Source organism: Limulus polyphemus, unplaced genomic scaffold (genome assembly GCF_000517525.1).
Source record: "Limulus polyphemus unplaced genomic scaffold, Limulus_polyphemus-2.1.2 Scaffold1166, whole genome shotgun sequence".
Taxonomy (NCBI): domain Eukaryota; kingdom Metazoa; phylum Arthropoda; class Merostomata; order Xiphosura; family Limulidae; genus Limulus; species Limulus polyphemus.
Window position 1 is genome coordinate 13,985 of NW_013666776.1, and position 14,611 is coordinate 28,595.

General features: G+C 30.5%; 1 protein-coding gene across 1 annotated transcript in view; it reads left to right on the plus strand.

Annotated features, from left to right (window-relative positions):
* LOC106462439 (transmembrane protein 222-like) overlaps positions 1-10,103 on the plus strand; it is a 14,942-nt gene extending 4,839 nt beyond the window's left edge. The window contains exons 2-6 of the mRNA XM_013922362.2: positions 726-810; positions 1,402-1,433; positions 6,233-6,326; positions 8,720-8,850; positions 9,526-10,103. Coding sequence (XP_013777816.1) covers positions 726-810; positions 1,402-1,433; positions 6,233-6,326; positions 8,720-8,850; positions 9,526-9,613 — 430 coding nt within the window. The 3' untranslated portion in view covers positions 9,614-10,103. The remainder of the gene's footprint in view (positions 1-725; positions 811-1,401; positions 1,434-6,232; positions 6,327-8,719; positions 8,851-9,525) is intronic.
* The last annotated feature ends 4,508 nt before the right edge of the window (positions 10,104-14,611 follow it).

The window sequence follows — 14,611 nt, forward strand, 5'->3', positions numbered from 1 at the left end:
ACAAAAATTTGTATTTACGATTTTTTTTCATATTTACTTTTAAAGTAAGATATTAACTAATATATACTATTAAAATTTGAATTATAATCTACAATTTGATACCAAACATATTGACATAAATTCATGAAATAGTAGTTCAATAAAATTTTGAATGCGAGTCAACAAGTCAGATGACATGACCTTTCACCTATGATCCGTTTCAAAAGGGTTAAGCAATCAACCCAATATAATGCCCATGGATAAATAGGAAAAATTATAAAGAATGAATTTGGCCATTAGAAAATTTACTGCATGTTTTTAAAGATATCAAAAATTAATAATAAAATTCCGTAAGTTTTGTTGAATACTTGGGGTAAATGAGTATTTGTGACCATCTAATGTGTAAATATGCACTATATGGTTACAGGAGTCAAGATGTTTCAAGATGATGAGTAAAACTTCCACTTATACCCTAGAAAATGTTAATAAGAGTACTTGTGACCTTTTATTATGTCAATACTCATTGCCTTGACCATCTACTAGTCACAGAAGCCAAGCTGTTGCGAGATGTGAGTACACCTATTGTTAAATTAGACAGTGTCAGTGTTTTTGATCTATTTTCTCAGACCACAGTGACACAATCATTATAAGCATATGGCTGTTATTTATATTCTAAACTAAATGTGAAAATTTTTAATGCAACATGCTAATTAATTAGGTATTTTTTTTGTTTATTGTGCTTATAGTTGGCTATTTCCATTTATTGGGCACATGGGTATTGCCACATCAGAAGGTATTATCAGAGATTTTGCAGGTCCATACTTTGTGTCTGTAAGTATTATATGTGCGTAAGAATTACATTGTACTTACATCTATGGTAATTTTAATGTATTAAATTTTAAAATACTTTAATAAGCTACAAAAATATTATGCTGATTAATTATATAAAATTAGACCTCAAACAGATGTGCCTGCTCTGAAATGCTCCATTCTGAGATTCAGAGGCCTTGATAAAAGTTTATATTCAAATGTTTCTCCTCTTCAGTAGTATTAACCCTAATGGCTGTTATTACCTCTCTTTATAAAATCACGTATGTGAAAATCAGTCTTACCATAGGTACTATATGAAGATTGATGAGAATTGTATAATTATTGAAAAGAAAAAAGATTCTGCTGAGATTTTTTTCATATTATAGTTATATTTTTTAATAATTCCATACTTTTTTAAAAGAGTTTTTTAAAATAGTGACTATTAGCTATTTATAAAAGCATATGGCCTACATGTATAACAAATATGTATATAGATCGCAGTAGTAAACTTAACCTTATTTTATTCATGTTCTGTCATAGCTAAGGCTGATTTTCTTCAAAGCATCTTTGTCACTTTCCCTAAAATGGTTTTTACTTTTTTTTTTTTTACAGGAGAATGACATGGCATTTGGAAAACCAACCAAGTAAGGAATGAATATGTATATAAATATATTTAAAACTGTTTATTTTATAAAGTGGTTATACTGTCTTGAAAATCCATTATCAGTAATTAATTTGCAATAGTTTGTAAAACTACATGTAGTCTATAAATCATGAATTAATCATCATAAGTCTGAAAATAGTTTTGATTCACTTAAACAACTTCTATGATAAATCATCACAAATGGCTGGTGCTTTGTAAACAGTAACCTAGTCTATGGTTCTTTATATGGTTATAATACATGTTGTGTATTTAATGTAGAATATGAATTTACAAGAACATTAATTTTTTTAGGCTGGCTGATCCTTCATTATATTACTGGAGTTATGGCTGAAAATAATGTTAACAGTGATGGTATCCAGTACATTCTTATCACTGGATGTTTAGTTTTATAGTGTATTAATTTACTACATCTTCTTTTATAGATTCTCATTGTTATATTTTAATATAATTTTCAAATTATTTTAGTTTTATACTGCATATTTAATTTCCTTTTATCAGTTGTTCTCCACATAATAAGAAAATAGATGAATTTTTCTCAAATTAATTAAGTTACTTTAAACATTCCTTTTGTATTATGTTTCATAACTTTCTTTGACATATTATTGATGTTTAGTAGTTTTTTTTAAGCTTAGAAAGTTTTTATCAATATTAAATGGTTGCTTTTAACCCTATGCATATGGAAGAGTCAGGATGCATGGCACAGTGTCTTTACAGAGTTATATCCAAAATTTAACTAAACAACTATATTATCAGTATATATCAATACGTTTGGCATCAACACATGTTTGAAATTAAATTTTTTGTTATATAAGCTTTATTTTTTTAATTTTAAATGGAAATATTTAAATAAATTCTCAATCTTCACTTCTCTGTATCACATGACATGCCTGTTTTAGATATTCATTCTACCCTTATGTAAACATCTGTGTGTCCAGCTTATTAGAAACACATGTTACAGATATTGAAAGACAATATAAATTTAGAACCTCCAATCTCCCTGGTTTACTGAGATATAAAAAATCTGCCCACCTGTTCCTCCTGTCTTTCAAAAAGTATCAGTAACTCTCTCTGACATTGCTTTGGATTACTTTATGACCAATGAAAGAGCAGCTTTTTATTTACAAGATTCCTTGTATGGTTATTTCATTCTGCTGGCTGTTTTCCACTCCAAACAGCTAACAGAATATGTTTAATCTATTTATAGTTTTGTTAAATTAAAGTAGTTTTGAGATATTCTGTCCTAGTGCACGATATATTTTTATGACCTGAAATGCATATTTTAAAAAGAATATTAATTATTATGTGGGGAATCAACATAATATGAAAAATAGAACTAAGAAAGTATGCTCTTGAGTACAAATTACTGAAATAAACTTTAATTCTAATGCAATTTCAAAATTTCTTGTTTTTCTTATATATATTTTTCATTTATTGCTATCTATTTTTAACTAAAATGTAAAAATTAAAAACCCATTAGGTTAGTTATCAAAAGGTAAATTAAATAAAATTTTACTAGACCAGCTTGAGCTGACTGCATCACATGGTTCTCTTGCTGTAGTTAATTACCTTTCACACACTTAGATAGGGTCCAAAAGACATTGTAAAGTAATAAAATTGAAAGTAAACAGATGTGAAAAGATTAGATAGCTAAGACTATTAGAATAAATGCTAATAATTGTCTGTTACAATCTGCTGTCATTCTAGTTGAAAATAAAGTATTATGGATTTTGTCATATTTTTCAATTTTTTGTGTTATTTATGGTATGACAAATACTGTTGTGTAAAAGGTAGATTTCTGTGTAATTAATTAAATCTGAGGAAAATGTAAAAAGGAATTTGATAGTATTTGTATTAGTGCCTAAGTAAACTGTAAGAGAAAGAAAGATTTATATTAAACTCAAATTTATGGCCAGACAAGCTATTTAAATTGTAATTGATGTGATTTTAATTAGTGAAATCTGTTGTCAGCCAAGATGCTTAATCCTTGATTATATTAGTGATATCTATGGTCTTCTGATGTGCTCATACTGTGTGTTCATGTGATTTTGTTAGTGAAGTCTGTGGTCTGTCTGATTTTTATTAATGCAATATGTGTCAGCCAGGGTGTTCAAACTCTTTTTTTGTTTTTTTAATGCAATATTAAGAGTGAAATCTGTGATCACCCAAGGTATTCAAACTATATTTTTTCATGTGATTTTATTGGTGAAATTTGTTGTCAACCAAGTAGTTCAGCCTGTGAAGTTGTCATCATGGAAGGTGTTCAGATAATGTTTTTATGTGATTTTATTACTGAAATCTGTGGTCAGCCATTATGTTCTTCAGATTGTGATTTTATTAGTCAAAGTGAAATATTTCACTAATAAAATCACACAAAAACATTAGCTGAATACAATGGCTCACCACAGATTTCACTAATAAAATCACACACAAAAAAGTATGAACAACTTAGAAGACTACACATCTCACTAACAAAATCACATAAACACAAACTGAAGAACACCTTGCTTGACAACAGCTGCCCACAATATTCAGCTTGTGTTTTTGTTAGTGATACCTGTGGCCAGCAATGGTATTAGCCTGTTTTTATGCAATTTTTTGAGTGAAATTTGTGTTCACTCAAGGTGTTCATTTTTTGTTATGTATATTCTTTCTTCAATGTTACTTTCATTAACAATATTTGTTAGAATGTTTAATATATCTGATTTATTATTTTATATTATTATACTTTTATTTTACAGATGATTTTGAATTTTTTAGCTTGGTTATATGAATTTAGAACTAACCTAAATCTTGTGAGGTATTGTTGGGTTTATGGCCAAATTATTGTTAACATCAAAGGTTTGCAACTAATGAAACAATGTACTCTACTCTAACTTTCAGGTTGATTTTAATTTATATTTTTGAACTAAGTAGGTAGCTTGCTTTAATTAGAAGTTAATATTAAATAGTAAAATCTGTGGTCATTGGATGTATATGTGTGTAAGAACATAAAATTGTGTCACTATAGTCATTCAATTCATTGATGTCACACAACAAAGAAACCAGCCTAGCCTAGAAATCCATAAAATTATCTGACAAAAACTTATGAACTGTAAACTACCCACACACATTGCCTCATCTTACAGACTATTCCATAAGCTTGCTTCTGTGGCTTATGCTTATATCTTTTAATGTTTAGGATTTTATCTATTACTTTATCTTTTCACCAGTACAACAGATATACCATGGCCAGTTTATTTGTTTCTCTAATGATTTTAACCGCCTGAATCTGGTCATCTCTATTTTTTCTACCCTTCAGAGAAAAGTTCATATCTTTGAGTTTCTTTTCATACTTTAATATTTCAAACTAGTTATCATTTTGGTAGCCTGCTTTTAAATGTTTTCAGATATATCTATCTTTTCTATAATATGGGAATCAAAAATGAAAACAGTACTACAGTAAGGTCTTACCAATATTTTGTACAAAATGATGATAATCTGCTTGTTTCTGAACTCAAACATTATGTAAGTAAATCTTAGAACTCTATTTGCTTTTTTTCACCACTTACACACATTCAGGTGAAGGCTTGAGACTTTTATCAGTCATCACACCTAAATCTTTATTGCTTTCCACATCATTAATATTAATCTTACAAAAGAATGTCTTTCCAAATCTCCTTACTTTAAATGCATCATTATAGGAGTTTCAGAATTGAATCCAGGTTCATACAGATTAGCCCCTGAAAAAGAATCCAAGTCCTTCTACATTAAGAAAGAGCTTTCCAAAGATTCACCCTTAACCAATTTAGTATCATCAGCAAGTTTAGAAATATTTCGAGTTATATGCAACTCATATCATTCATATAGTAAACAACAGGGACCCAAAGACAGACCCTTGAAAAACCTCACTAGTCACAAATTTCCAGTTGGAATGATGCCCATTAATCAAAACCATCTGGTTTCAATCCAGTTTTTAATCTAATTTTTGAGTGTTTTCTCAACTTCATAAACATCTAACTTATTTATTGACCTGTTGTGAGGAATATTTTGAAAAGCTTTGTCAAATTCTAGACACAAACAAAATCGGGATTACCTTCATTCACATATAAAAAAAACTCCATTGAGTTTGTGACATAAAGAAAACTCCTTTATGAAGTCATACTGAAAACCAACATCCAACTTTCACAGTGACTTCTGTCCAAGTGACCCCTGACAGTAGATTCTAATAGTTTACTAATAACAGAAGTTGATTAATCTTTAATTTCTTGATCCTCACAAGACCCCTTTTTTTAAAAACAGTTATTGCACTAGCAACCTTACAATCATCAGGAATGTCCTGTGTCTAGACACTTGTAGAAAATTTAACTTAAAACACTATCCAACTTAATACTAAACTCCTTTAAAGGTTTGAGATAAATCACATTAGGGCCAGAAACTGCACTATTTGTAAGATTTCTGAGCTTTTCAAAAACATAATTTCTTTTAATGATATTAATATCTAAGAATAACCTTCCCCCTTCAAATGTAGTAAACAACTTAGAAACCTCATTATCAACACCTTTAATGACAAAAAAAAGACAGCAAAAACATTTAATGGTAGAGCCATCTATTCCTCCTGAACAATAATGTCCCCAATTGACTCATTTTTCTCTCTACATAAGCCTAAAATCCTCCACATTAAAGTAACAAGCTAAGATGTTGTACTAGTTTGTAGCTTCAATGATGATGTTTTGGATTAGAGATGTTTTATTTCTTAAACTTCATGTTGCAGAATTAGCTACTAGATGCCTTTGTTTACAGATACTGGAAGTTAGATCCAGATTTAGCCAGTGGTGGGATCCAAGCGTGGAACTCAGCTATTAGGGATGCATCAGAAGAGTACAGCCACAGAATGGTAATAAGCACTAAATAAGCAAGTGTAAAAACATTGTGAAAAACATTTTAAATTATACTTATCATATTACATTATCCATCATGATTTTTAGATATATCTGTTGCAATTCTAGTTATATATGCCTTAAACACCTAGAAATATTTCATGAGTATTTTCAGCCTATTAAGACCCACATCAGGTAACAGATGAATATATTACACAACTAGTTTCAGCCTTAGGCCTACATCAGGTTACAGTTAAATATATTTCACCAATATTTTCAGCCTTAGGCCCACATCAGGTGATAATTAACTATATTACAAGATTAGTTTTATCCATAAGCCAAAATCAGAGACAGTAAAGTATATTACACAAGGATTTTGCAATAGGTTAAGTATATATGATTATTTCAGCCTTATTCCAGGTGGTAATTAAATGTATTATGTATACAACTAGTTTCATGTAACAGTTAAGTATATTATGTATGTGAATATTTCAGCCTTTGACACACCATGTAACAGTTAAGCATATTATGTATGTGAATATTTCAGCCTTTGACACACCATGTAACAGTTAAGCATATCATATAAATATATTCAACCTTATTCCCATATCAGATGACAGTTAAATATATCATAAAGGTTCTCATTAGGGGGTGCGTATCTCATGTTAGTAATCGATACAATACGTATCTAGATACAGAAGTTTTACCGATAGTTTGTTACAGAGTTTGACAGTCTTGTCTGTAATTTATTATCTATATTACTAACAATGTCTTATTTAAGTACTTCACACTCTACACTGCTTTTTCAAATTCTCAGGTTTGATTAACTAAATGGCAGCTGGCAAGAAAAGTAAAATAAAAAAAAATTGATATCTGTTTTATTGTTAATTTGCTACGTTACTTTACATGTAATGTTTCTGATAAAAGAAATGAAGACAACATGTAGTACTCAATACTCATCTTCCTTTATTGAATCATTAATTTTTTAGCAAAAATACTTTAGTAGAAATTCAGATTTTTTCTGTAAAAAAGACTTATAATGTTTAGTGAAAGCTTGCCAAAATTGATGTATCGATACAATCATATCACAGCTTCATGATACTCGTATTGCCACACCGTTAGTTCTCAATAGGCTTCCACAGTGAAGGACCCCAGACTCACAACTTTTATTTTTTAAAAATCCCAATAAGATTTTCAAAGGTCCCATAGGTAGGATATAATAAACTCAAAAAAAAAGGAAAAAAAGCACTTCAGTGTTAATGAAAAACTGTATTTACAATTTACACTACAAAAGGATAAAATGAACAGCTTTCCCAATAAACATGAAAATATCTTCTGTTTTTAAGGAATCATTACTTAAAAGTGACTACTTGAAATCTTGTTTTCAATTATGATTAGTTTTGGTACAATTAACATGTTTATAAATGAATTATTGTAAAAACCTGCTTGTGTACCAATTACTAAACTTTGATATCTTACAAATTATTTTCAAGTAGAAAATACAGAAACACCTTGAAGATTTTAATATTTAACTCCATGTGAGGTCAATTGATTTGACTGACCTTGTAACCACCATAAAAAATTAGGAAATAATTCTAGGTGTCCCCTATTTTCTTTGTGGAATGACTGCAAATTGTAATAATAATATTGAACAAATTACAACTGTTACAAGTTCAAGGGTGTTAAAGATAAATACCTCTTATGGTCTGTTACAATCTGCAGTCATTGTAGAAAGACCAGGCAGCATAGAGTTATGTTGTATTTTTTGTGGTTGTTAAAAAGTTTATGAAGTGGATTGAGCCCATGTAGTGTTAGAGTGAAGAAAATAACAGACAGAATGGAAACTTTTACTGAAAAAAAACATTATTCATTTAGGAGGTTATATTGTTAATGCAAATGAAATCTGAAAATTTTTAAAATGAAGAAAAGTGTATTTATTCTTAACATGAAAAACAACTTTCACTCAAACTAGTCAAAATTCTGAGTCAGAATGATTAAAGTAGATTCAGAGACAAATCTGTAATAAAAATACTTTACTAAAAATTAGAATTTTTTTGTGTACAGCATATTTGTAATGCTTAATAAAAGCTCACTGAATTTTGTGAAGATCAATAAGTAAATTTAGAGTTATAGAAAGATTAATTCTCCAATACGAGCTTAGTTCAGTGGATCAACCCCATGCACATAAAGTTAACTATATTACACAACTAGTTTCACCAGTAGCCCACATCAGATGGTAAGATACATAATGAAATATACAATAAAACCATGCAGTTTAAAGTATGCCTTATTGGAACAGATTATGATATTTTTTCTTGGAATAGATTAACATACATGTACTTAATATGAAATGTGTCTTATATAAAGTATGTAGATATGTGCACAGTTTCATGTTATGTCTTCATTCTAGCATAACCTGTTTTGTGATAATTGTCATTCTCACGTGGCTATGGCTCTCAATTTGATGGTTTACAAGGGTTCTTCTAGTTGGAATATGGTGAAACTCTGTTGTCTCATGCTCATCTTTGGAAAATATGTAAGGTGAGTCTGCTCTCGGTAACTTGAACTTTATAAAGATAGTAGGATTATACTCTAAAAGCTACTTTATTATTAATCAGTCTGTTATAAAGCTACTAAAATTAGTCATGAAGTGTAGCTCAAACTTAGATGCTGCCTTAAAGTACAGTTTCTTATAGTTATTTTAGGTTTTGTTTGATTATTTCCATGAAAATGTTGAATTAAAAAACATTAAAGTTTTTTTAAACTCTCAGATTTTGTTTCTCTTATGATTGAATTACTTAGAGATACAACATAGTAGTGCAGCTCTTAAATATTTTTATTACATTCAAAATGATGGTTTTGTTAGGAAGAAAAGTTTCTAACCTTTTACATGTTGCCTCAAAAAGCTTTTACTTTTTGTGTGTGGTTCCTGTTATTAGAAACCTTGTAACCAATAGAGTAATGGACACAAGCAAGTTTGGGAATAAATAGTTTAGAAAAATACCTTTAAAGTGTGTGTGTGTGGGGGGCTGTATCAGTAATTCTAAGGTTATGAGTTAATGAATGAACTTCTTCTATTGCACCTACTAATGAAGGGGTGGATAGATGTTGTTGTGTCAGTGGGGGCTCTCAGAATTTACTAAGGTTGATATTTTGTATATTAGAAAGTGTGAGTATTTGAGAATGTCATTTTTAATAAATGCTGTTTTTTTTCAGTATTTGGGGCTTTCTCAAGACATGGATGCCATTTCTTGTATGTGTCTGTGTTGTGATAATATTGTGGCTGGCTATACCTATGGCTTGAGCAAGTATATTGAGACCTAGAAAGAATATTTTGTACAGAAGAATGTAATTATATGTATGTTAATAGTAGAATATCAAATACTAAAAACTAAACATCTTCCTCATATATTGAATCTTTCCACACATCAGTTTTTACTTTTCCAGTACTCTTCATGTTATTAAGAATTATATAAAATAAAGTGTTGTCTCAGTACATAATAGATTTTTATATCTAGAAAACTGTCCCTTGTAATTGTTTTTGAAAGTTCAGTTCATAATTAATGTAAACACCAAAACGTTAAAAAATCTATAGAAACAAATAAAAAAAAAACATGGCAGACATTCACAAGAAAATAAGTCACATAATAAAATTGCAACTTGCAATACAGAGTTAGTATTCTGGATTTCAAGTTAAAGAATCTTCTGAAATCTTTAAATGTTATAAAGTATCAGATATTGTATTTTGTGTGATATTCAGTGTGTTTACACGAATAAAATTTTTTATTTGTGAATATTATGTGTCTTGCGTGTGATAGGTTACTACAATGGAGAGTAACTAGCAAATCTAACAAAATGGTAGTTTGTAGCCAAAATAAAAAAGGAAGAGAAAAAAAATTCTTTAGTCTTCTCTGTTTTCCCATCTACATGTTTAATACTCTTCCCCAGAATTCAAGTGGCAATTGTTTTCTTTCTTCCTGAACATTATACACGTCTAGAAAACATTTTACACGTCTAGAAAACATTTTACACGTCTAGAAAACATTATACACGTCTAGAAAACATTATACACGTCTAGAAAACATTTTACACGTCTAGAAACATTTTACACGTCTAGAAAACATTATACACGTCTAGAAATATTATACACGTTTAGAAAACATTATACACGTCTAGAAAACATTATACACGTCTAGAAAACATTTACACATCTAGAAAACATTTTACACGTCTAGAAAACATTATACACGTCTAGAAAACGTTTTACACGTCTAGAAAACATTTTACACGTCTAGAAAACGTTTTACACGTCTAGAAAACATTTTACACGTCTAGAAAACATTATACACGTTTAGAAAACATTATACACGTCTAGAATAGGTTTACAAAAGTTCATTCATCAGCTATGTCTATTTTTAATTCTAGAGTCACGTGAAGTTTTCTAGAAAATTTCAGAATTTTCGCTACCAACAATCTTTGTCTAGCAATAATTAAATATAAATTAGTTGAAGTTTGTCTTAGTGGTATGAATATGAGGATAACTCGGTGTTCACACTTTTTAAAATTTCATTGTCAAAAATTTAAAATGAGCTTTAAAAGAATTTTCAAAACAACCTGTATTTTTCCATTATTCACCATTATAAAAAGAAAAAACTCCAAAAGATGATGGAAACCAAGTGAAGTAGAAAATGCTAGACTGAGCACTTTTTGATTTCAGCCAATGGATTCTAAATGTACCTCTCATAAATTTTATAGTATATACTAATCCTAGCACTAATGGCATAAAGCAACTAATGCATTCTGCATTTACTTAGCTGAGGCAGTTACCTACTTCTTTTCAGTTGTTAAATGTAAGTATTCTTGAAAGTGCTTCAGATCAGCAGTGAGTGAGAAAGAACATCAATTAATAAACGTAAGAAATACCCTTCAGTTTTATTCCCAGAATTCATTCACTTGTATGGTTCAACTAGAACAAGAGTGTCACTGCTACTCCCAATGATTAATTAATTAGCAAATTCGACTAATTGCCCAGCTTTAATTTCCAGTTCTATCTAGTCTACTGGATGCGTAAGCTAAAATATGATCGGAAAGATCTTATGAATTCAAGAATTTGGACAATTACGTAATTTTACTTACTGGCTGATAAAGGTGATTCTACAATGGTCTAAGGCAGACACTCTTATAATAAAAGAAAAACAAGAAGGGTTGGTGTTACCATTACTGCGAAGACGCCAATAAATGACAAATTAGCTGGATCAAGCAAAGTTGGGGCCTGGTGGTTAGAGTGCTCAACTAACAATGTGCTGGATCAAAACCCGGTGCCGATCATGCTTGCTCTTTCAGTCATGGGGGGGTGGGGGGGTGTTATAATGTGACAATCAATCGTCCTATTCATTCGTAAAAAGAGTTGAAATTGGGCCAGTGAACTTCTATGTAGTTAGCAGTTTGAAAGTGGGCCAGTTAGCTTCTATGTAGTTAGCAGTTCAAAATTAGACACAGCGGCAAATAGTCTTAGTAGCTTTGACATAAAAACGAAAACATTGATGTTAATGGAAATTCCAACTGGTTTTTCGATTTCTAAAGTAGGGTAACTTTTAAGAATATTATACACCCCTACATTCTTAACATTTCTAGAAGTTTTTCTTGTAGGTTACGCAAAATTCATTTACATTTGTTTCTCTTCGACCAATTGTTTCATCTATTGGTTCGCCTTCATATAAACTATTATAATATTAGCTCAGTATATCGAGTCTATCGATAGAAAATATGATCTACAGTAAACAATTCTGAAAGTTTTTTTACAATAACTTAGAGAAGTAAATTTTTGAAATAATGAGAAAATAGTAAACAATGATTGTTAATTTACTTACATCTACATCTTTACTTTAGGTTTGTTGAAACCAATATGATGACTGATGTTAATCTTAATTAGTGTTTAAAGGTGTCGTGTCATTTATAAACGACGTCACGGCGCAGCTCTGACGTCCCCAGTTTTTTTTACTGTGGCCAGTTAAGTTATAGAACATTTAGAAAGTACAGCACTTCGTTCCATTACAAGCACGGTAAACTTATGTTGTTGATACATTGATGATTTATTCTGCTTTGTCAAAGATTCTAAAGCAGATTACTTACTGTCCCACTTAAACTTACAAAATGAGCATATTCACCTCACAATGGAGAGCGAAGTAAATAACCACTTGTCTTTTTTAGGGTGTTTTACTAACTAAATTCTATGAACTTTCTCACTGTTAACGTTTTATGAAAACCAACTCAAACAGATAAATATCTAAATTTCATGTTACATCATCGTGGTTCCCACGAATAGGGTAAAATAATTTCTCTCGAATGCTACACTTATATCAATGATGTTTTACATATCAACTATAGGAGTATATATTTTCAAAAAGTGCTTTAACAGAAAGAATCATCAAAATAACGGAAAATCGACCATAAAAGGTTGTATAACTAAACCTCATATTCAGTCTCCTGGTGGAACAGAGGTAAGTCTACTGACTTGCAACCCTAACGTGTGAGGGTTCGATTTTCCACGGTGGACACAGCAAATAGCTCAATGTGGCTTTGTTCTAAAACAAACAAATAAAACCTTAAATTCAACGTGTTAGTGAGAAATTGTCTAGACATTTCAACTCTATTGGTATTGAAGACTCACAAAAATAATGAAATATTGTTGGAAACATTTTGGTCCACCTAAAGGAGAGAAAATTATTACATGAAATAACGTAAAGACCGTGAAACGTTTTATTGGTGAGATGAGTAGACAGTTTAAAACTGGTATTAATTGATATAAAAGTGATGTAAGAAGAAGGAGAAAGTAATATATCAAATTTAATGGTTGCTGATCACGCATTGTGATCATAACTGATGAGAATGTTACGACACATAATTATATATATGTTAAGTGATCCCTTAATTTTTTCCATCTAAGAAATCGTTGGCTATAGTGAGAATTTTAAATGTTATTGCGCAATCCACCCTTGTACGTTATAATTCAGGGAATAATGCTCAGCCGCAACAAACTTTCCGTTTTATCACTGTTACAACAGCGGACGTCACGTCATGACCTAGAAGGATCATGACTGTTTCTGGCAACTGTAGTGTTTGCCAGACGCCCTCTATTTTAGTATATAAGCCCGGCAAATAAAGCGGAGATATAATTGCAGATAGAGACAGATAATTGAGTCAAGTGAGCGGTAGTGACAGTAAGTATATTGCGTGAATCGTTGTGAACAATAGCGTGTGTTTAAATTAAAGTGACTGTGGAAATTCTGTGTATTGCAAAGTTGTATTGAGATAGAATAAACTAGTTTTATTTAAGAAAGGACTTGTATCACCGAAATTCCTAGGGAAGAATTTATACCGGAAATTAACAAAAGACCAGTGACGTAACATTATATTCCAGATGTGTTCATTGATACGTCATGTAACCTTCTTCCAGTTTCTCACGTGTAGATGGCGTTACATTCTGTGCATTCCAGTTAATTTGTAATATCAGTTGTTACATGTTCTTTTTTTATATTTGAGTAATTTACAAAGCAGTTTCTTTTCTTTTTTTCCCATTGTATATTTGGCATGAAAGCAGACCTGCACACTAAGAGTCTGTTTTAAAGTCATCTCTGGTTTCTGTATGGTCCTAGTTGGGAGACCAAACATTTTTGCACCTTTCCATAACTGCTAGTTCCTTTAATTACTGATATTCCTTATCACCCATGTAGCTGTAGAATTCATGTACCATATAGTTTTTATTTTCGTTGTTATTTATTAAGTTCGTTTCTTCGTTGTGTCTTTTTTTCTTGCTTCTTCTAATTGTTTGAAACAAGTTTTATGTATGTATTTGAGTAGCCGTTTTGTAGAAGAATTTGTCTAAAATCAGGCATTTTTCTTACCATGTTTTGATGTTCTAGCAGGTTCTGTGTATTCTAAATAGTTACCCCAAAATCACTCCTTTCCTTACAGAGGGAGGATGATGCGACTGAAAGCTTAAAATTCTAGGTTTCGTAAGATTTTCCTATGTAGAGTGTTAGATATACACGACTGTTTCATTTGAATTTAATACGAGAGTTATGATTTAGATAGGTATATTGTTAGAGCGTTAAAGTAAGTAATTTTTAGAAACGATAGTTGTGACAAGTTTGCTTATGTAACTGTTAACGAATCATTTATTGCCTAGTTCATTTGTAGTGAATTGACATAACTTTACTCGAACCTTCTGAATTTTTCTTGTTGCTTTAAGTATTGTTACATCATAACGTCTCTATAACGTCACCTATACACAGCGTGGTCA